At 39.0% G+C, this 23,468-nt stretch overlaps 2 protein-coding genes across 2 annotated transcripts; one reads left to right on the top strand and one right to left on the bottom strand.

The window, feature by feature from the left end:
- Positions 1 to 1,369: 1,369 nt before the first annotated feature.
- Positions 1,370 to 20,384, top strand: LOC117304432 (hepatitis A virus cellular receptor 1-like). Its single transcript, XM_033788891.1, has 4 exons — positions 1,370 to 1,910; positions 8,882 to 9,772; positions 10,791 to 10,935; positions 18,585 to 20,384. The coding sequence occupies exons 1-4, from the start codon at positions 1,817 to 1,819 to the stop codon at positions 19,129 to 19,131; spliced, it is 1,677 nt and encodes a 558-aa protein (XP_033644782.1). The 5' UTR covers positions 1,370 to 1,816; the 3' UTR covers positions 19,132 to 20,384.
- Positions 20,385 to 20,971: 587 nt separating this feature from the next.
- LOC117304431 lies at positions 20,972 to 23,423 on the bottom strand. The gene is made up of 3 exons (XM_033788890.1): positions 23,137 to 23,423; positions 22,262 to 22,355; positions 20,972 to 21,554 (listed from the first exon to the last, which is right to left on the bottom strand). Exons 1-3 carry the CDS (start codon positions 23,204 to 23,206, stop codon positions 21,272 to 21,274), a joined length of 447 nt encoding a protein of 148 aa, XP_033644781.1. The 5' UTR covers positions 23,207 to 23,423; the 3' UTR covers positions 20,972 to 21,271.
- Positions 23,424 to 23,468: the final 45 nt, after the last annotated feature.

Below are 23,468 nucleotides of genomic sequence, written 5' to 3'. Positions count from 1 at the left end.
ATAGCGGGAAAGTGCGTGAAGGCAAGCCCGGAAATAAGCCAGGTAGCCTTTAAGTAAAAAATACATAATAATTGCTCGGAGATTCACCGCGTCAAACGCGGATGGATCAAGACGCTTTTTCCCGGGGGCAAGGCCCTGGGTGAGTGACATCCACGTACCCTCCACTCACCCCGTAAAGTTTCACTTTCTAGAAACATTTGACTACCACTCCCTCTCCCATTCAACCTATTGAGCGGATTTCAATTATCTTTTCAGAAATGTTCAACACCATTGCGATCGAGGAAATTCCAACGGATTGACCTATTGACATTATCGCTGGTTCGCCTTCGTGGTCCGTTATAGTAGACGTTGAAATGTATTGCTAGGGATTGGGGTGCCTGTTAAATTCTCAGCTGCCTTGAGACTTTCGAAAAGTCAAGATCATAGTTAGATATCTCATATCTACGTCATTTTACGTTGCGGCGTGGAGATCAACCCAATATTTAAACTCCCGTATGTTAGTTCGACTTAAAACAGCCTATAAAAAAGACCCCATTTTTTTCCACTCCTCGGTTTGGGTGTTATGGTTTGAATTGGTTAATTTTAATACTTCAGTTGTAACATTGAAAATAAATATTTACAAAATGTTTTTGGAGGTACTGGATGTTCTGAATATTACGAAAGGTTTTTAGTTAAAGGACAACAGTTAAGGGAAGATCAGGAATATTTTATATTTATTTATATTTATATTTTAATTCTTCGGACAAAAAAAAGCAAAACAATAAAACAAGCACAGGCCGTCCCGGGAAGGGCAAAAGTCCAAAAACTGTCATCAAAAAAGATGTGCCCTCCCAGACCTATCATGTGCAAAGATAGACAGCTGATAGAGTCTGTCTTAGCATTGACTAACAATGTGAGGTTTGGGGTTTAGAGTTGGGTAGAATTACCACTAGATTTAATGTTAACCTGCAGAAAAGCTGGAGTATGTTTTTGTTTAATTCATAACATTCGGATGAATTTCTGCTTCGCTAATATTGACTTGTATGTGCCCTTTCGATTGCGAGACGTTCAGGCATATTATAATTATGCCAGAAAAGGTTGCATCACAGCGCGGCATATCAAAGCAGCAGGCCTCTCCACTATGATGAAGCGCCATAGAAAAACAAAAATAATGTGAACTTTGGAAGTCGGGGCGCTGAATCTGTCTGCCTCTTCAGCAGGTGATTCATTTCAATGTAGCAATAATTACGCATCAGCCAATGGGATACGATCTGGTTCCCATAATGGAGTCAGGTGCCAGTCACGATTTCCACGTGGTGTGTGATGACTGTGTGTCACAAACCTTTAAAAAAAAAAAAATCTCAACGAACTCTCAGTTGAGCCGCGCGCATCCATGTACCCAGTACCTAGTCATGTGAAGCATAAAAGGGATACTTTGTACTCCTACGCGACTCGACCGGGGCAGCTCCGCATTAGAAATTCACAGTTGCAGAATGCATTGAGGCCACCGTGGAAGCCCTTTTGTACACAATCCAACTGTGATTACAGAAAGTATACGATTTGGCTGACTGGGCGATTGAATTATGACGAATGTTTACACAGTCGGTTGGTAGCTCAGTTTAATGTGGTATAGCGCCGTCCGCGGGTATGCAGCGACTGCAACACTCGAGCCCACCACTAAAAACTACAGCTGTATTTTTAGCATTGGACTCTAAATCACAAGGCACCGTGTGGAGGCAGTCTAGGGTATTTTTTCGACCAGGCCCAGCATGGTGAATTACTTGTGTCCAGTAACTAGCTGACGACGTCCTACAAATTGGTGAACTTGAGGACCAGAATGGAACGGGAGATGTACGGGGTCAAGACACTGCGTCGACGGGGGGAAGGGGCCGGTGCGAACTTGGCTTCTCTGTCGGTCTTTATATTAACATGTAAGTACGCAGTATGAACTGGTCCAGTACCTCATTTTATACCACATGATTGTTCATGTTTTGTTTTTCTTGTTTTGTTTTTTTTATAACCAAGAGGATGACTTCATTTTTTTTTATTTTTTTTATTTGATTTTACGACAACACTTGATACAAACAAAATTAAATTGTGGGCTTGCGAAGTTGGTTGATTTGATTTGATGGGGGTGAAACGAAAACAGATGTCTAATTTGTATTGGTTGAAAACGAAATGAAATCTGACAAACCGTGTTACTGGTTATGCAGTATTAAGTTTCTAATCGTCTATTTTCATATTCATGTCTGATTTGAGTGGGAGGTAAACAAGCTATTAGTTTTACCCGTTCGGCAGGAATATTGTTTTAATTTGCCTTTTTCTATTTATTTATTTATTATTATTGTTTAAAGGGTGTAGGACAAAAAACATAACGTCCACAGATTTACACTAAACTTACACAGTTTGAAGATAATGATAGTAGAAAGCTTCTCTGAAAATATTAGGTGCGGTAGTTTTGGGGTAATGAGTAAAACAATGTAATGAAATTAATTACAAACGTTTGTTTTTCATTACATTGTTTTACTCATTTCTCAAAAACTACAGCACCTCAGTAAGTAAGATTTGAAGGGAAGCTTTCCGTTATCATATATCTTCAAACCCTGTAAGTTTAATGTAAATCTGTGGACATTTTGAAAAAGTACCCAAATCCTTTAAGTTAAACGACAGGATTGAATTCCAAAATGAAGGCTCCGATCTAAAATATAACTAGAAGTAGAAGTGATATTGTAACTCTTTACCGATCAAATCAATCACAATTCCTAAAATATTATAAATCTGGTAAAGTTCCTGAATCCATCAAGTTCAAGCAATGCAATACATTGACTTTGAAAAAATGGTTGATGTCAAGTTATGGGATTTGATGCATTTGCATGGTGAGGTATCAATATAATAATCGTCTACGGTAACACCATGTGTGTATCTAGCTCTATGTTTTATTTAAGAGAACTGTCTTGTTTTATATACCGCGGAGGAGTTTTTTTTACGGAATTCGGGAGACTTCTCAGTTCTGAAAAGAACTTCCCGGTTGTAATGTGAAGTTACAACCGTTTTCAGTGAACCAGGGCCCAATTTTATAGAGCTTCTAAGCACAAAACAAAATAGCTTAGCATGAAATCTTTGCCTTCATAAAAACATGGTTTACCAATCAAATTTCCAACTGATTTTCAGGATAAGCAAACAACAGCCGAACACCAGTAACAAGCAAGATGCAACAAATTGAAAATTGGTTGGTAATCCTGTGGGTTTATCAAGGAAGGAATGTCATGCTAAGCAAACTTGTGTGTTTAGCAGCTCTATGAAATTGGGCCCAGGTCTCTTTTTAACCATAACCACCGTTGGTCCATTCAAATATCATCGATCCACTCAATCACAAAGCTATCTCCAGTGACACACATTCTACCATACCTTTATCAAAGTTATCTTATTTGTGGACAGCTTCAGGGGTTATGTCAATGGTCGACAATTACTGGTAATTGGCATCAAACTTTGGCCATACATAATTATTCCACAATCAGAGGTGCACTGGTTTAAATCGTTGCATTGTACTCGGGAATGTACCGTGTAAAACAGGATATCCTACATGAACTATAGGGCCTTCAGAATCACCATAGAGCTGCTAAGCACAAACATTTGCATAGCATGACATTTCTTCCTTGGTAAAAACATTTCTTCCTTGGTAAATTGTCCACGTGATTTTCTGAGTAAGCTAACAACAGCTGAATACCAGTAACAAGCAATATGCAACAAATGGAAATTTGGTTGGTAATCCTGTTTTTATCGAGGAAGAAATTTCATGCTAAGCAAATTTGTGTGCTTAGCAGCTCTATGCAAATGGGCCATGTAGTACTACTTCAGTTAATTCGTGTATTGTACTCGGCAATGTACCTTTAAAGCAGAATCTTTAGGGCCTGCACAATCCGTATTATAAGCTTTGCATCGAATTGTGTTATTTGAGAGGCTTTATTGTGTAGTCGACGCACATTTTAAAGGGACAGTTTAGTATAGTCACATATATATTTTTTTTCTTCTCAATTCTATTTTTGATCAACGATTTCGTACCGGTAGGCCTACTCTCCTGTGACGCAGTAGTTGTTTGTAATGTTTTGAGAATTATTGAAAACAAGCAATGGAGAGCTGTTGATAGTATAAAACATCAGTGTGAGAAACGGCTCCCTCTGAAGCAATGCAGTTTTCGAGAAAGAAGTAATTTTCCACCAAAATATTTGAATTTTTTTATTTCGAGACCTCAGATTAAGATTTTGAGGTCTCGAAATCAAACATTTGAAAGCACACATCTTCGTACGACAAGGGTGTTTTTTATTCAATTATTATCTCGCAACTTCGACGACCAATTGAGTTCAATTTTTCACAGGGCTGTTACTTTGTGCATATGTTGAGATACACCGAGTGAGAAGACTGATCTTGCCCAGTGTATCTAATGGGTCTAAGTATTATTGGCAATGGGAAGTTACTTGTTAATAAGTTGGTACAATGTATTTTGGGGAAACTCTTCACTTCGAAGTTTGGCCTATCTGCAGTTGTGGAAACTTATATCACGTTTATTTGTTCAATGCATCTATAGTCTCCACTGGAAACAAATCCAGTTGAAAGTTCCCTGCAATTTGTATTGGAAAACTTGATTTTAAAAAGCGTTCAACTGTAAAAACCGTTTTCTCAAAATGTCTACTTTTCACTGGGCGGTAGGCATACCATCGTGTGTGCATGTTCCTGGCATGAGTGACGATTTTGTTTAGGAAATTATTTCAGATTATTAATGAAGTTTATTTTAGGTAAACAGGTTAGACAAAAACGGAGGGGGACAAAATCAAAACAACATTACGCGCTCAAATCAGATATGGCAGCTGAGTGATGGCAATTACATCCAGATAGTTCATTTTATTGGAATGTTGTTTCTTTTAAGTGCGGAGTACAATCCTTAACAGATTTGTCACCCCAGGCACAAGAATCTCATTCAAAAGAGGCGGTCAAATGCCGCTTTTGTTGAGAGTGTCAATAGTGATTGCATTTCGACAATTGGTGAAGAAAAAATTGGCTCCATCCAACGCAGCGTGAAATGGAGAAAAATATGCGCCGTCTGAAATGACTGTCGGTTGACTGCAACCGTACAATGTGTTTGATTTTACCCGTTATTTTGACGAGTTGCAATTAGGACAAGTGGATTTCAAGTATAGACGTACTTTTTAGATTGGATTGCGCATGAACAATCTATGATGATAGAGAAGGCTTCAAGTAAATAAGTCCATGCACGTTATTTTATAAGATGGGACTGGCCAATAAACAAAGACGCACAAAGCAGAAAGGAAAATTCAGCATTTCAGAAGTACTCTGTTTAAAGGAGACCGTTATAACGGCTTTTTATACAACGAGGGTTGACAGTTTACATATTAAATACTCTGGACACTATTGGTAATTGTCAAAGACTAGTCTTAACAGTTGGTGTATCTCAACATATGCATAAAATAACAAACCTGTGAAAATTTGAGCTCAATCGGTCGTCGAAGTTGCGAGATATTAATGGGGGAAAAAAAAAACCTTGTCGCAGGGGTCACACGAAGTTGTCTACTTTCAGATGCTTGATTTCGATACCTCAAATTCTAAATCTGAGGTCTACGAAATCAAATTCTCGAAAACTACGTCACTTCAGTAGGAGCCGTTACTCACAATGTTTTATACTATCAACCTCTCCCCATTACTCGTTACCAAGTAAGGTTGTATGCTGATAGTTATTTTGAGCCATTACCAATAGTGTTCACTGCCTTTAAAATATATAGTAAAGACTTTGTCTTTGGCAGTGGCTACCGCTAGAAGCCTCTCTGAAATGAAGTCGTATAGTGTGTATCTGAAAGCCTGACAGAAAAAATACAGCTGATTTCGGTTGTTGCAAACAAAATTACGGACACTGTGTTTACTCTGCTGAAAATAGTCCGTGTTTGTAAGCTAATGACTCACACAAAGGATTTAGCCCAAATTGTCAAAGGTTTGTGTTTCTCACGTAAAACGTGGTTGATGACACAAAACGTGAACACTGTCTGCAATAATTGTCAACTGTACTAATAATAGCCTTTAACGAGGTAAACAAAATGAGAATCAAACAATTTGAAACAATACATTGTAAGCAAAGTACACATTTGCAAAAGCACGCCGTTCCAACTCGATAACACTTAGTCTTTAAAGAAATTTCCGCCCAGAATTGTCTTCCATTGTCCCGCTGATCCCATAACCGACCGCCACCCCTCTGTATTCAGAAACAAACAATCGGAAATCGGGTAACCGAATAATTGCCAGGAGCAGCAAAAGGGGAAATTTGTGTTTAGTAATTAACGAGATTTTTCCTGTTGAAGAACATGTAGGCCTATATGATCTCATTCAACGCCCTGGAAGGTGGAGATTGGAGGCTTACCTTTAAAGTAAAGGCTGGTAAACTGCCACTTAAAATATTGTTTGTTCATTTTCATTTCTTTGACAATACAATCTGGATTTTGAGGTTTAAAAACTAATAAAGAAGTAAGTGTGAATACAATAAACACACGGACAAACACACCGATGAGATTCCAATAACAACGTTCGTTCAGATAGGGTTTATTTGCTTATTTATACTATCTATCCCGTTTATTATTTATGAACGTAATAGGTTTTAAAGGCACTGCAGCCGATTTCACGAAACGCTAGGATTAATCGTATCTCGAGTTAGGACAAAATAACCCGTCCTAACTTAGGAACGGGTTCAATGCGTCCTAACGTTTTCGGTATAGGAATGAACTCGTCTTAAGACCTAAGATTAACCATAAGTTAGGAAGAGTTTGGTGAAATTGACGGCTGGACACCTTTGGTAATTGCCAAAGACCAGAACCTCACTTGGTGTGGTCCAAATAGGCCTAATTTATATAAGAAATCTGTGGCAATTTGGGCTAAATTACTATGGTCGTCGAAGTTGCAAGATTGAAAGAAAAACACCCAACTTGTGTTTTCAGATTCCTAAAATGGGTTTCGGGCCCAATGTCGTTTTAAAACTATTTGAGTGAGAAGTTGTCTCTTTCTCAAAAACAACGTTACTTCAGAAGGAGCTGTGTCGGTAAATGACACCATCTACTTCAATCTGAATCTATTATTACAAACGTTGGCAATGGCCTTGCTTTGATAATACGTATGACCTTATTATTCACATTTTATTTTTATATATAGAGAGAGGTCAGAAGATGACTGTACCATGACAAAATGTATTTTGGGAATGAGTTAAAAAACGGGTATTTGGCTTGGCCAGGCTTATCCCAAACCCAAAAGCAACGCCGACATTGTTGCACAAATTCGTTCGCTTTCAGATGCCTGATATCTTTTAATACTTGAGTGAGCAAGTATACTACGTTTATACTTCAGAGGGAGCCATTACTCACAATGTTTTAAACTATCAACAGCTCTGCGTTGCTCATTCAAGTAGGGTTTTACACTACAGATTATTTTGAGTAATTACCAGTAGTGTCCAGTGCCTTTAATGACATTACGCTTGTTGCGTGCCTTAAAGGCAGTGGACACTATTGGTAATTACTCAATATAATTATTATCATAAAACCTTTCTAAATTACGAGTAATGGGGAGAGGTTGATAGTATAAAACATTGTGAGAAACAGCTCCCTATGATGTGACGTAGTTTTCGAGAAAGAATTAATTTCCGAGAATTTAATTTCGAGACATCAGATTTTGAATTTGAGGTCTCGAAATCAAGCATCTGAAAGTAACCAACTTCGTGTGACCATGGTGCGACAAGGGTGTTTTTTTCTTTCATTAATATCTCGCCACTTCGACGACCGATTGAGCTCAAATTTTCACAGGTTTGCTATTTTATGCTGGTGTTTAGATACACCAAGAGAGAAGACTGGTCTTTGACAATTGCCAATAGTGTCCAGTGTCTTTAATAAAGCATGCCCGAGGTGGCCATGTTATACACAGTTGGAAGGCAGCAACCCCTGAGCACATTACTGGGCCATATTTCATCAATCTCTACACATGACCTTCACAATTTATGATGTACAGAAATAGCTGTACGCACGCTGCTCTCACTATTTTTAGTGTCGGCTCAAAGTGCGTACAACAAAGTTGCATGCCCTTGGCCTATAATGTCGTGTATAAACAATGCTGACTCGATGAGCACTTTTGTACAACCGACTCTTTTTCGAAATCCTTGAATCGTCAACCTCGACTTTAAAACAATGTTGTCTACCCTATCATCATGGTTGCCATGGTTTTGTAATTCGTTCCGAAAACATTTGCACAAACATCACAAAATAGTGCGTGAAGGTCGATGGACGAAATCTAAAGAAATTTGGGATCAATTCTTTAGAAATAAAAGTAAATAAATCAATAAACCAAAAAAAACTTAATGATTTTCAATTTCAATCAAGGTGTTGAAAAATTTGTGTTTATTTATGTTTTGTTTTGTGTTTTTTTTTCTGTAAAAGATATGTAATGACCTGACGTTTCGACCTTAGTAGAGACTTTCGCAAAGGCTTCAAGAAAGACTCCGCTATGGGATCGAACTGTCAGGCCATTAGGTTTCCTTTGAATTTATATACATAGGTCATTTTGGCTGGTACAAGCAGTTTGGAACAGCTAATTCTATTTTCTAATTTGTATTGTATAATTTTGAGAAAATATCGTTCAACACAACTAATTTGACCACTTGGAATTTGTTTTGCTGTGTATAGGCCTATTTCGTAGGGTTGTTAACTGATGCTTATTTTAGTGGGCAGTTTATCGGAAATTTGCAGTATTATGGCTTGTATTTAAAAACAATACTTGAGTTTTTGTTTTGTCTTCATCTTGCTGATTTGTTGCTAACAGCTAACAATATTCTCATTTCTGCTTTGTGTGTTTGGCACTTCAGGTGCTGCTATTGCGGCGCATGTATCAGCAGGTGATTCAACTACAGTGAACTACAATACACCTCAATTAAAACCTTTCACTACCCATGGACCAATGCCAGAACTCTACCCTCCAGTCACCAACAGCTTTTTACCCATTGCCCCTAAACCGGACAACCCCAGCGTCGTTCCGACCCAAAGCCTACCGGCAAATGACACTCCGCCAACAACTGGGGTTCCAACAACAATGCCTGTTACAACAACCCCTGTAACAGTTGTACCCCCAACAACGATCCTTCCAACAACGACGACTGGGCTTCCAACAACTAAACTTCCAACAACTAAGCTTCCAACAACTACGACTAGACTTCCAACAACGACTAGCCTTCCAACAACCACGAAAAGCATTCCAACAAAAGGTCTTCAAACGAAAGGCGTCCAAGGAAACACTTCCAACACGACTGGCCCTCCCTTAACTACCCACCAGGTGACCCCTCTGTTAGTAACCGACCCTCCATCGGCAGATCAAAACACAACACTAGGAATTACTGATTCCAACAAAAACCCTGTACCTTCCAACAAACCTCCAACAACTCCTGCTGCCACAGCTCCCACTACACAAGAAATTCCAGCGCTTGTTCAACCCACTTTTGAAACTGGTCTGGGGCAGGTCACCAATACACCGCTCACAGAAACCTGGAAACACGCTGATGTAACGGTTGCTAGTCTTACTTCGTCATCGCTTGACGCTACCTCCATCGAGTATGATACCAGTATTGTTTATGTAACAGTGAACCCACCGTCTGATATTACGGGAGGAAATGAGGCTACACCTTTCGTTAAACCAACCATAGAGCAAGGATCAGGAACTGTAACAACAAATGGAACAGGGTTGAATCCAGACCACGAAAAAGGTTAGATTGTATTACTCGTCATTATTATTATTTTTTTTATGCAAGTCGCCTGACACACAAGGCCTGAAGGCCACTTCAAGGTGTGGGCTACAATTATTTTTGTCCAGAGGCCGTTTCCACTACTCCTGGGGCTGAAACAGGTTTACCCCTTTCACAGTACATACGAATGCAGGCTAGGGTATCATCAATTCGAAGCATGCAGCTTATTTGTATTCAATGTTGTAAGTTGTGGGTTTATAACTGCTATGCCAATAGTGTTTATATAACATTTGTTATGGCAGTTCATGAGATGGAAAGATCATTGGACAATATTTTTTGACAAAAACTGAGCTTATTTAGTCTTAACCTTTTGTACATTCTAAAAACTCCCCAGGGGTCTGAATTGACCTGGTTTCCCAGGGCATTATGTCCACCTGAGATTCGGTCCCCCATATATGGGAAATTAATGTGGGGTGGAGGAGGAGGATTCAAGAGAGGGCGCTATCAGAAGAAATGTGTACACAGTGTGCCTAATGAAGGGACGGCATCATCTCTGGGGGGGGGGGGGGCAAGAATCCCCTGCCACACTGGATCCGGGTTATGTTGAGCCTATAGCTCTATTTCTTAGTTAGTGTGACCTAGAATCTGTGTCAGAATGACCCGGAATTGAGTCAAAACTATACACTGAAGATCAGGGGGTCAACAATTTTGTTTTAACCAATTCCTGCGTTAACCTGACTCAAAATTGGGTCAGGTGATCCTTGTATACCGGGTTTAGGGTTAGAGTGTTGGGTGAAAACGGATCAGGTGTCGATTTCACAAAGAGTTATGAGTAGTTCTATTTCGTCCTTACTGGAGATAAGATAAGTCTTAACTTCTTGTGAAATCCACCCCAGGTAACCAAACGGTATTGATTTGTTGTTTGTGATTGATAACATTGGTTTGTTTTTTTTCCCCTCTTTTTTTTTTTGTCTTCTCTCGTTTTTTGTTAATACATTTTGTAATGATTTTGTTTGTGTTCTCTTGTTTTGATACCTAGATGAGCTAAGGATGTTACTTCTTATAGTGGGTGGTTCCATAGGGGGTGCAGTAACTTTAATCGTGCTAGTATTCATCGTCGTGTATCGTTTTGCAAAGAAGAGATCAAGAGATAAAAACAGCAGATACTACAACTTCAAAAAGAAGTAAGTCCGATTTATCTACTCATGATCATGCTACCTACCCATATTTGATGCAAACTCATTGTCAACATTCATTCAAATGATAATAACCTGGTCATCGTGTTCCCAACGGCTGTTGAAAGCCCAGCGGGGGGCATTCCGACACCATCACGGCCAACTTATGAATATTATTTCTCATAAAATATGTGGAGCTTATTGCATTCCATCCACACGGCTGATTTCCGTGCGTTGCATCGGGTCTTGTTTTTATTTGTGTCAATGTTGAAATAGGAGACTTTCAGGACGCTTGGTGGCAGCAGACTTACCAGGTAAAATCTATTGTTCTCGGTCATGTGCGCACGCTCAGCACTACGTAAACAATGGAAATTTACCTGGTAAGTCTGCTGCCACCTAGCGTCCCGAAGTCTCCAATTGGAACTGTCATTTTGTCAGACAGTGAAATACCGGGATCATTCTGTTTCAAATTTGGGCATGAATTGTCAAAGTATGTTTGCTGGAACACCATGTGTATACCTACTTGCCAGGTAGAATTTGTTCTGTAGAGAACTGCCTTACTATGTATTCTACTAACGCGGAGTATAATTGTCAAAACATATTTTATACCAATACCTAAATATGACATAAACAAAGGAACATAAGTGTAGTTTGTATTTATTTATTTTTAATTTTTTTGCGACCGAGTCCCGTTACCCGCTGTCAGAACTAATGGTTTGAAATGTCTTTCATTGTTCTCAAATCTGGATTGTGCGATTCCATCACAAGAACGGATTTTTTTAATTTTTTTATTATTGCGGTTTTTTATACGCCATTGACATTTCGTGCTAATTATTTTGTTTTATGTATTTTAACCCAAATAATAGACAAATAATTTGTCTTTTTAAAATGTATTTATACGTGACACGTGACAAGAACATTTACGAAGACTCAATTTGAATTTACATATTATTATTTGAGACTTGACGAGTGCTTTTTATTAATTTATCTGTTGGTATAATTCCCTTTACGGTTGGCAGCTTTCAAGGGACCAAGCCATTAAAAGCAGTTATTGCTAAGCAACGACTCAACAAACACTTACACCAAAACATCTACATCATAATTTTGTATACCACAATTCCATCGAGATCACAGCAATTACCAAAAGCTTGATGAATCCAAAGCTAATAAATTGTATACTAAAAATAGTGTCATCACGCACAAAACACAGAATACAAAATCACCAATTAAATGCAATTGATAGGCCTAAGTGCTTCAGTACAATACCGGTAAATTAGATTAAAAAATGTTTTATTGAAAAGCAAACAAAAACTGAAAGCGTGACGACTTATAATAATTTTTTTTTTCGGATTTCTTTGTATCAATGATTCGCTTTACGACAGCTTTCACAGGACCAAGCCACTCAACAAAAGTGTTGCTTAGCAACTACTTAATAAACAAATTATAGTGGTGAGACCAAGCTAAGCCAACTGAATAGTGTCTTCATGCAAATTTATCACTCATAAAAGATTTATGGGCATCCTTGACAGTCAAACAATTGTTACTGCAATTTGCAGCAACAGTTTCAAAGTTATTCAGTGAAGTCAGTTGATCAACTGAGCCTGACACGTACGGCACACAATCTTCAAATAATGTGACTGGACTTTGACTAAAAACCTGGCTGAACTATGCTTTAATCCAAACCAAAGAAACACAATATTCTGACTTTTGATCTGTCATTTCTTTGCAAAGGAGTTGAGTCAACTGTTAATAGCAGCACCATGTTGGTAATTACAGCTTATATTAAGAAACTGTTCTTGTTTTTCGCCGTTTTCTCTGTGGGGCTTCAAGCCATGTGTCCTCCCGGTTGGTTGACTTGGCAAGACTCCTGCTACATCTTACTGCCTCAGAAGATGAATTGGACTGATGCGTTCAGGGTTTGTGATCGTCCTGGAAGCGCCATGGCTATGCCTGAAACTCAAACAGAACAAGATTTTATTTGGCGAGAATTGAATACACCGAGGATACAAATGGGTCTCATGGAGGCTAATCCATTTCAACTTTGGATTGGGTGCAAGAAAGATCTGACCAATCCTGGACACCTGTCATGTCCTGGTAAGAAAGTTGATTCCGACTACATTAATTGGGAGGGAAGCCATTATAAGGGTGAGGGCCAGAACTGCGTCAGAATGCGACAAAAAAACGACGGTAAATGGGGAGATTATTTCTGTAATGGTACTTTTTTCGCTGCTTGTGAGATGCGCGTCCCTCGTCCCGTGTACTGCCTGACAGCTGACGATGACGGTAGCTTCACACATCAGTGTCTGCTCAACCATGACATCAAGAACCTGACAGCCAAGGGATTCATTGGGTGTGGTCAGGCATGCTGGGCGGAGCCTCGATGCCACTCCTTCAATATCTGGCAACAGGATAAGACATGTCAGCTTAACAACGCATCCCGCCTGGAGGCTGACGTCACTGATTTCAAGAACATGGAGGGCTGCTCCTTCTATGAACTGTAAAAATGATCCACGCAAATATGAAAGGACAAGTTGAGATTTCAGTCAGACTTAAAATCAATTCTTTGTGAAAGAAGAGTTTGTTCAAAATATCGTAGGTCATCTGTAACACAAAGACACTCAATGAAGTTACGTGTTCTGTCTGAGGGGATACGATCAACTGTAAATATCTGTGTTAAAAATTGATATTCTGCACCTTTTTAATCACTATGTGAAAAGTGTAACCGTAGACCCTTTTTAACATTTCCCCTTTGTCATTGAAGCCATACATCTTGTACAAATTAATATTTGACGGAGACAAATAACATTTTCCCTTTGTCATTGAAGCCATACATCTTGTACAAATTAATATTTGACGGAGACAAAAACAATGTTTATTATCACTGGTCATTGAACACCAAGTTTAACTAGATTTTATTTGCGAATTATTTGCTTGGATACTTTATGAGCAATTTACTATTGGTCCGAGGCCCAGCAGTGTATTATTCCTTTATCAAAAAATTACAAACGGTTGAATAAATTAATTTGAGCACCTTCAGCTTTTAGCGTTCGCCACTGTCTCTGTCACTGCCAATATTTTGAGCAATTTTAGCCGTGAGTAGCGAACTGTATTATAAATTCACACCGTCATGCGACAATAATAGTCAATTAAATGTATATAGGAAACTTAGCAACCATTGGTTAACAATGGGTATTTGTATAAAATATAAGGTCATTTTACCCTCACGTCTTTGTTCGGATAACGCGCGATGAAGGTTAACAAATTGGTCATTGTATCTGCATCGGCAAAGAAATTACAGGTGTCTTTGGTAAACTGGATAGGTATAACGAACAGCGCATGCATATTATTGTATCACCACAGCCATCAACGCAGAACACAATCTTCAAGTTTGTGTGGACATCACCAGCGTAAATCGGGCTTTACTTGGCTTTAATCAAAGACCGAAACAAAACAAGAGCTCCTGACCTTTGTTTTATCATTTTGCTTTACACAAGAAACGTGTCTACATTATGTTGGTATTAACTGCTTGCATTAAGAACCTGTTATTGTTATTCGCCGTTTTCTCTGTGGGGCTACGAGCTATGTGTCCTCCCGGCTGGCTGACTTGGCAAGACTCCTGCTACATCTTACTGCCTCAGAAGATGAACTGGACTGATGCGTTCAGGGTTTGTGATCGTCCTGGAAGCGCCATGACTATGCCTGAAACTCAAACAGAACAAGATTTTATTTGGCGAGAGTTGAATCAATCGAGGATACAAATGGGTCTCGTGGACGGTAATCCATTTCAACTTTGGATTGGGTGCAAGAAAGATCTGACCAATCCTGGACACCTGTCATGTCCTGGTAAGAAAGTTGATTCCGACTACATTAATTGGGAGGAAAGCCATTATAAGGATGAGGGCCAGAACTGCGTCAGAATGCGACACAAAAACGACGGTAAATGGGGAGATTATTTCTGTAATGGTACTTTTTTCGCTGCTTGTGAGATGCGCGTCCCTCGTCCCGTGTACTGCCTGACAGCTGACGATGACGGTAGCTTCACATCGCAGTGTCTGCTCAACCATGACATCAAGAACCTGACAGCCAAGGGAGTCATTGGGTGTGGTCAGGCGTGCTGGGCGGAGCCTCGATGCCACTCCTTCAATATCTGGCAACAGGATAAGACATGTCAGCTTAACAACGCATCCCGCCCGGAGGCTGACGTCACTGATTTCAAGAACATGGAGGGCTGCTCCTTCTTTGAACTGTAAAATAATCAACGCAAAAGAAGTGACATGAAGTGTGGATTTTGGATCGACGTTCGATAAATTTTTCGACATTGTTGTTGTGTTTCGTCGTTATTATTGCTGTGATATAAGTATTGTTTCAACCTTTTGACTGCAGTTCAAAATTTTAGAAACATTCACCATTATTACATCATTCTTACAATTAGCAATAGACCATTACGCATTCATTTCAACACGCCACCATCTTTAGAGGTAAAAGAATCATACAACGATGTAAAACGCGCATGTGTGTAAGCGCGGCGCACATGATTGGCCAATGAGCTCCCTTCTTTTGACCCCTAACCTGGGGAGTCCTACTCAAACGACGTCATGTGATGTTTTAGGTCCATTTAGATGCCGGCTAAAAAGTGAGGATTCTCTTTTTTATTTTTTTTATTTTTTTTTATTTTTTTTTATTTTTTTATCAACGTGTTATTAATCAAAAACACTTGCCTCGAAAATTCTTCCCAACACTGCATCATCTTCAAGGCTGACGTTACCAACTTCATTTGGAGCACAATCCTTGGACTCGTAAATTAAACAATGACTATCATGAAAGAAGTTCATCAGGCTGGTAAAATATCAACTTATTAAATGAATTTTCTACAAAGCCAAATACTCACGTAATTTTTTTTTACGTTTCGACTAGTTTCACTAGTCATCCTCAGAACAATGAACCTTTAAACATTCCGTAAACTAAAACTGCTTGTTCAAACGTTAAAGACGTTCATGCCTACCAAGCGGTCTCTTCTCACTGTAGATCTTTTCTGTTATAAGCTGCGACTAGTGGAGTACTTTTTCATTTATGTTGACTGGGTTATGGTGGTTCTTATGATGTAACAAATCAACGACAGTTTCATTCAGGCTGATCTGATCGTTTCCTTCAATTGAGAATTACGGGGCTCTGGATGTGCCATCTGACATGTTGAGATCCTTAGATAATCTATATGAGCATGATGACATCATAAACGTAAGATGACGTTTTAATACTGATGATATATCGGGAAGGCAGGTCATCATATTATACTTTTAGGATTTCGAAAAATCCTAAGTTATCCCGGGAAGTCGACACCCTGACTTTAGGTCGTCGCTATCCCTAGACATTGTCTTAGATAGTCGATACCTTTGCGTTATGTCCCCACACCGAGATAGATTCACTCAGGATGTCTTCATCGAATGTTAATGGTGTCATCACCCTGCAGTAAAGTATTTCAGGATCTCAATAAGTCAGACGGCACTTCCAGAGCTCCGTAGAAAATTAAGTAGAAGCCCCAATGATTATCGTTGCAGTTAGTTGTAACTGTTGACGGTAGATAGCGGTAGATTTTTAACAAAGGTATTTTTTTTTTTTTTTTTTTTTTTTTTTTTTTTTTTTCCGTTTTGGGGGTTTAATTATAAATATTTATATATATATATATATATATATATTATAAACAAATATAAGCACTACTTTTCACACTCACTATTCATTGTTTCTAAAGAGGATGTTGTTATAATACTTAATAGTGTTAGATCGGTTTGGAGAAGTTATTATTAAAAATCATAAAATAAAATCTTAATATCGCCTATTATTAAAAAGCACAAAATAATAACTGAAAAATAATGTTTCGCTCAGTTTGTGTTCTTCGTTTGACAAACTATTTTGAGTAATTAACTATAGTGTCCAGTGCCTCAAACTCTGAAAACACAATTTCGTAGCGTAAAATTGCTCTTCGTATGACCTACGTACGGCACAGACAGCCACTCGGCACGTTTTCTTCCATTGTTATTTTTTACGGTTTAACGCGCAATCCATTGTACCAACCCCGGCCATGATATAAAAGACTCTGTGCGGAAGATACACACTGAGCTAAATCCACGATGCAGTGCCATTGATGCTTGTAAAGACATCTACTCACGTTCAAGTGGAAGGTGTCACATGATTTGACCTCAAAACCTGTCTAGCAGGCGTGCAGAGATAATAGGTTTTCTCCAACAGGGGGTCAAGGTCACGACGATTGTCGTCTAGTCTTCAACTCTGAAGAAGACAAAAACACATATGAAATCATGTTTGTATTTTTAGGTCACTTGTAATTCATTATTTCCTCTATGAATATAGGGTTCGTTCGTTTTTAGCTTCCCTGGGTCGACCCCGGTGTGTGGCGGTTTTTTTTTCCCAGGACGAACGTGGGTAATTATCTGCACACGTTCGTCCTGGAAAAAGAAAACGCCACACACCGGGGTCGACCCGGGGAAGCTAATCGAACGCACACTCTGTGGACCTGAGTACGCAGCTGATGTCATCGGGTTTGACTCCGGTGACGGTTTTGCAACTGGAGGGCTTCCCAGAGAAAGAAGCGAAGATTTGGGCACTACGCACGCTCACCATATTGCCCTAAATCGAGGACATGGCCTATAACCATCCCCCCACCGCCACCCACACCCCCTCCGTTCTATCTCGCTAACAACATCTTCCTGTCGAAAACAATTTCTGTTATGACATGATCGTCTTTCTGCCTGTTTCCCGCGGGCCTTTAAAAGTGTCAAAACAACTCGGAGAGATGGGTCGTTGAGATCAAATTGCTTCTGGGTCTCTGAGGGCGCTGTTCACAAGGATGATAAGTGTGTTTGGAGTCTTTTGGGAGAATCGCAGTTTGACTGCCATGTTTGGTTCGGTAATGGAAAACACGCGTTTTGTGTTGCCTTTCTTAAATGCATTGGTGGAAAATGTTTTGTGATTTATCTTTAAACTGTCGTTGAAATCATTTATACTTTTCATTTTTTTTCATCGGCTGGTTGGTTGATGGTTTGGAGAATTGTGCGGTGTTTGTTTTTGTTTCCCTTTATCTTGTAGACCATGGAGCTTTCTCTATTCTCTGCTTAGACTGTCATCTTCTCTTCGACAGCACTTTATCATAAGTAGGAATAGGAGGATGTTACAAGGTGTAAATTTGAGAGATTTTCCAGGATTTTGGATGTTTATCAGTTTGCCCTAAAGTAAAACATAACAATAAAATGGTTATCCGTTGTTTCCATTGCTTCGTCCTCAGTGTGTCACTAAACCCGGTGTGGTAGTTATTTGCCCCCCCCCCCTCCCTTCTACACACACACACACGCACCCCCACCCACACTCACAGTAGAGGATTTGACAAAAGACTCAAACATTTCTGGACACAAATATTATTTACAAAAGCATGGATTCTAAACTCGTGCGATGGAAAACGTTAAATCAAACTCATTGATTGAAAACTCCAACAATGTTTTAATAAACATCGGTCAAATTTATATTTTGTTTTGCTGTCATGGTATTTTCAGCATGTTTGTAAAGTGAGGGGTTGTTTCAAGTTTGAATAAATAATTTCCTCTGTGGAAAACGAAACAAAACTCTAACAAGGATTTGTGTGTTTCATTTAGGTCTTCCCGAGCAAACTACGAGAAGGTTCTCCATCTTCAGGAATACTGCGGGGAGCTGGAAACGGACGTCTCAGCAGCAACCGGGACAGGGACAGGAGCAGGCTGGGTCTTCCAAGAAAACGACAAAGACAACAACAAGACGATTACACTGGAGCTCGCCCCAAAGGACAAGAACAAACCAACGAACCGATCCGGTAGATCCAAGAGCAGAAACAAGAATAAGAACAACATCAACAAGAGCACCAGTCGAGGGAATTACCAGGTCCTCGCGGAGTTATACCCGACTAGAAATATTCCGCCTGACGTGTTACTGTCGGCTGATGGCGCCGTGGAAAGCAACAGCGAGGACGAAGAGGGCGCTGTTCATGAAACAAGTTTCAGCGCAGTCACAACGCCCAGTGATGATAGATCGGACCGTGGTTCAGTTATAACAGACGGTCTGGCCGCGAGGAATTCATTTAACGATGGAGTGATACCAGTGTGGCCAGCTTGGAACACCAGCCCGTACGTCAAAATAACGCAGGATGACGCCGTTGTTGAGCTTTAACCGTGGCCATATCCTGCTGACCATGTCTTCGCAATCTAGAGGAAGGGATCCACAGTCAACCCAGTACAAGAACCAACGAGAGTCGTTGTTTAGTTTTGGGAAACCTCCAATGGTTCCGGAAGTTCACTGCTATAAAGAGAGCCTACACTTCATAGGTTTACTTAATAATATCTCTATCGTCATCGTGCAACGCGGTATGCGTTTACACAAAATTCTTAATGTTTATTGTAGGCCTATTATTCTTAAATGTTGCGTTGGTGCCTAAAATTTCTAAGTTGTTTCGACACAAACACATTTACGAAACGACTTCAATGACTAATACATTTTTTGGACCAAATTTGGTTGGTGTTGATTGTAATAGGCTTTGGCTTGAGATAAACACGTGCTTTTAAAAAATTGCTTCATCCTTGCTAAGCTACGCAGTGTTGTGGTTTTACCCAAAAGATAAACAAATTAGTAATATAACTTACTGAAACAGTGCGGTCTTTGTAACATTTTTAAAGTCATTTTGAGAGAACAATTATTATCCATAAGAAGGGACGTACTTATGTGCGCTTATCACATCTCTTGAGGTGTCGTGATAATTATTTTATGATTTAGAAAGTAATTTGACTGCAGTTAAAACATTTTTTGTTTATGGATTCCTTTAAATCATTGTTTACTTCATACAAGGAGACTTATTTGCGCTTGATCTACAATCATTTCGAGCTGAATCTGAAAATGTTTCGTAAACATTTCTTTGCATTAAATTGGCATGGGTGAAAGATGAGTGTTAAATAAACAGTTCTATGTGCAATGGTTAGAAACAAAAGCGTAGATACTAGATTAAAATAAAGCAATTTTTAATATTTTTAGTTAAGTTTGTTTATATGCTGAGATTGCGATTAAACTGAACAGAAACAGAAACTTTTAGGAGTTTTTTTCCCTGACGTATCAGAAAAGTTTAATAATTATTTTTCGGCGAATCTTTAAAAAGGGAATGGTTCCCTAACCTTAAAACAATATAAAAGCAAACAAAATGTATTTGGTAATCAAAGAATAGAGTACAACTCGTTGCGTTCAGTGCAAAATATACAGATATTTAAACCAAAACCATACATTTCATGGCATGATTTAAACATTATAATGCATTATTAATGAAAACAAAAACTGTGGGTTCCCAATAGACTTTAAAGGGACTTTGCGAACTAACACTCTCGGCCATTTTATGGAGTCAACAAGTAATTTTGAGGCATATTTGGGTGGATCGTTATATTCTACTTTTAAAACATCTTTCTAATCATAATTGTATTTTATAACTTCAAACACTTTTCAAAGACAAACTCGCCCGATCCAAGGCAACTTATCCCTTTAAGCTGTTTCAACCCGTTTTATGCTAATAATTTCAGTCATCACAAATCAATGAAACCATTTCTTTCTACGGTATCACAGGCATCAAATGTCTTATCTCTATCTTTGTTATACTGCAGAAGGTGCTTAGTAGTTTTATGATAATTTAGTTAAGCTTAATTTAACTAGTGCATGTATTATAATTGCCAAGGTTCAAAGTTTTGCCAAAGAATGTTCGCTTTAAAAAATGACATGCACTTGCATGCCATAGAAATACTGCTGTTACAGGGTATATAAATAATATTGATAAAAACATAATAAGAGAGCATAATTATCGAAGATAATAATAAAAATGGAAGAAAGTAATTTATAATACATGTTTTTGTCCTATGCGTTCGGAATTTCAGTTCAATTTTCGGGTTGTCAAATCCCAAGTCATCATGGAAGCAGACTAGCCTAGGAAGACATATTGAGATGTGTGCCCCCCCCCCCCCACCCGCTCACACCCTCTCCACACCCATCTCTACAAGTTGACTGCCATTCATTCATGCCAGAGCCCTCCATGCATCGTCAGCCAAGTGTACAAGTAAAGAATGTAGAACTAAAACATGTTCAGATTGTAAGTGGAGACTGTGATGTATTTTACAAAGAGTTAAGACTAGTCTTTTCTCGAGCTAGGACTGGAGGTAGGATGACTAGCCATAATTACTCCTTGACCTTAGAGTCCTAAAGTGAGGACTATCTTTGTAAAGTGGATCCATTGTTCAGTTGTTCTCCGTGTCACGTCAATTTGTGACGTCAGATGTTCAGGCTATAACGTCCCCCTCGATGGGTGCATATTGACGTGATCCGGTGGTTCAAACTGCACGCTTTCCGGATCCACCGTAAAGGCACCATTATCCATTTCAACTTGTCGGTCCGTGTGCCCCACTTGTTGCCCGGTGCTGGCCATGCGTTCATTCGTGGATGAAGTGTACCGTTGAGGGCAGTATTCATCAGCAGTCATCATATCCAGGGACGTCATCTTGTAATCAATGGAGAGGACTTTGCTTGGTTTGCCTGTCTTGATCTTTCTTGATTGGTCGTTTTCGCTTCTGCAGTAAATAATTGATTAAAATTGGGACAATTATCTTACTAGATTATAACCCCACTCGTTGGACCATGCAATGTCTTTAGCCCGAGTTTTTGCCAACCGCGGTTGGAAAACTATCCTCTAAATGTAAAAGAGTGAAAAACACCACTCTTTACATTTCGAGCTGTCCCTCATATGGCTCTTCAAAAAGACTGGTGGTTATTTCACCCTTTTAAAGGGGTTTCACTCCAGGACAGTTTCACTCAAAAGATGCAAACTTCAATCTAAAAGAGTGGAAGACCACTCGAAAAATAGTTGTACTTCATAAAAAAGATGGGAAGCCAAACAAATGCAAAACGAAAACAGATGGCCACAGATTTTAACAGTGTCACACAACTGTTCAAACGAAACGTTGAATGGGAGACTTTCAGGACGCTTGGTGGCAGCAGACCTACCAGGTAAAATCAATTGTTCTCGATAATGTGCGCACGCTCAGAACTACATAAACAATGGAAATGTACCAGGTAAGTCTGTTGCCACCTAGCACCTCAAAGTCTCCCATTTGTGGATCAACCAAGGAGGTATTTTACGTTTGCAAAAAAATATTGAATTTGGTTAGAACATAGTTAAAACCATGGACGGGAACTGAGGCTCAAGACAGACGAAGTACGAAGTCAGATGTTGAGGCTGTTCTAGATGGTCGATCCATGTAGAATATTAACATCTTACCTTACTTTATAATGTCTGTATAACCACATGATCGTGAGGACAATGACCAGAGAGTTGATGAGTCCAACACACAGTGAAATAAATGCAACCACAACTGTATAAGAAAATAACAACAGTAGTTACAATCAAACGAATTTATTTGAATGCGAGGATAAATCAGAACGAGAAAAAAAAAATGCACCAGTAGTCGAGTTTAAAAAAGGAACACACTTGATTGGCGAAATCCGTACATGCTGACGTGCAAACTACTAACCCTATCAATAATTTACATAATAGATGTTAAATTATATAATAGATGTTAAAAATAGGATTCGAACTGCCTCTAGCTACCGGGCAATCTCGGTAGTCTAGTTGGTAAGACACTGCTCTAGAATTGCAAGAGTCGTGGGTTCGAATCCCACCCGGTTGATAGCCTGTGATATTTGTTCACAGCACTCGGAAAAGTACTGAGTATACAGTGCTAACACACATCGGTGTTTGGGTAAAAGACAAAATTAATATTCTATAAATAATTGTTGGGTTGTTCAGTTACAAAGCAATCCCTGGTACAAAATTCAGTTGCTCAATGTTTGTTTAATATTATTCATTTTGTTGATTGGTTTTGATTAGTTTTTTGGTTTTTTTGTTTTTGTTTTTTTTAGTAACTCTGGATTGAGTCTCAAACGGTTTTGATGAGCTAATGATGGATTGGTTTTTACGTCGCTGTATATTATGTCTATATAATAATAACGGTGGTTTCCCCCGATCTATTATTCATCCAACATCTCAAACCGATTCCTGCACTACCAGCCTCCCGTTGTTGCCATCATATATCACTATATACGTGGTTGTATTGTAATTGCAATTTAAAGCATCATTGAGATTCGTATACTCACAAACACTACCGTCTCTACTGAGTTGCTCACTGGATGGTACAGTTGTCATTGAGGTCGAGTTGGTATCCATCTTTATAGTGTATCAATCTACATTGTTTATATCCTATCTTGTGTTGGTGTTATGATTAACGATGGACATCCATCTTTAGTGTATTACTCTACATGTGCATTGTTTCTGTAGTCTACGTCAAGCTGCGTTGTGTATATGGTTAACGTTGAACGTCAATTCATAATCCGACAACTAAACACATTTTGTGACCTTCTTTGTTTTAATTATGCAGGTATATATCACACACGGTTCAACACACGCCTCTTTTGGCTTAATAATACAT

Source organism: Asterias rubens, chromosome 21 (genome assembly GCF_902459465.1).
Source record: "Asterias rubens chromosome 21, eAstRub1.3, whole genome shotgun sequence".
NCBI classification, from domain to species: domain Eukaryota; kingdom Metazoa; phylum Echinodermata; class Asteroidea; order Forcipulatida; family Asteriidae; genus Asterias; species Asterias rubens.
The sequence above is the reverse complement of the archived record's forward strand: the minus strand, read 5'-3'. Positions and strand labels throughout refer to the sequence as shown.

Bases quoted from the DNA above. Each gene is read 5' to 3' on its own strand.
- LOC117304432 (XM_033788891.1), top strand. From the start codon at position 1,817: ATGGAACGGGAGATGTACGGGGTCAAGACACTGCGTCGACGGGGGGAA. The intron at 9,773-10,790 runs GTTAGATTGTAT...TTTGATACCTAG, and splicing joins GAATCCAGACCACGAAAAAG to ATGAGCTAAGGATGTTACTT. The intron at 10,936-18,584 runs GTAAGTCCGATT...TGTTTCATTTAG, and splicing joins TACTACAACTTCAAAAAGAA to GTCTTCCCGAGCAAACTACG.
- LOC117304431 (XM_033788890.1), bottom strand. From the start codon at position 23,206: ATGGATACCAACTCGACCTCAATGACAACTGTACCATCCAGTGAGCAA. The intron at 22,356-23,136 runs GTGAGTATACGA...TTTCTTATACAG, and splicing joins CAGTAGAGACGGTAGTGTTT to TTGTGGTTGCATTTATTTCA. The intron at 21,555-22,261 runs GTAAGATGTTAA...TATTTACTGCAG, and splicing joins TACAGACATTATAAAGTAAG to AAGCGAAAACGACCAATCAA.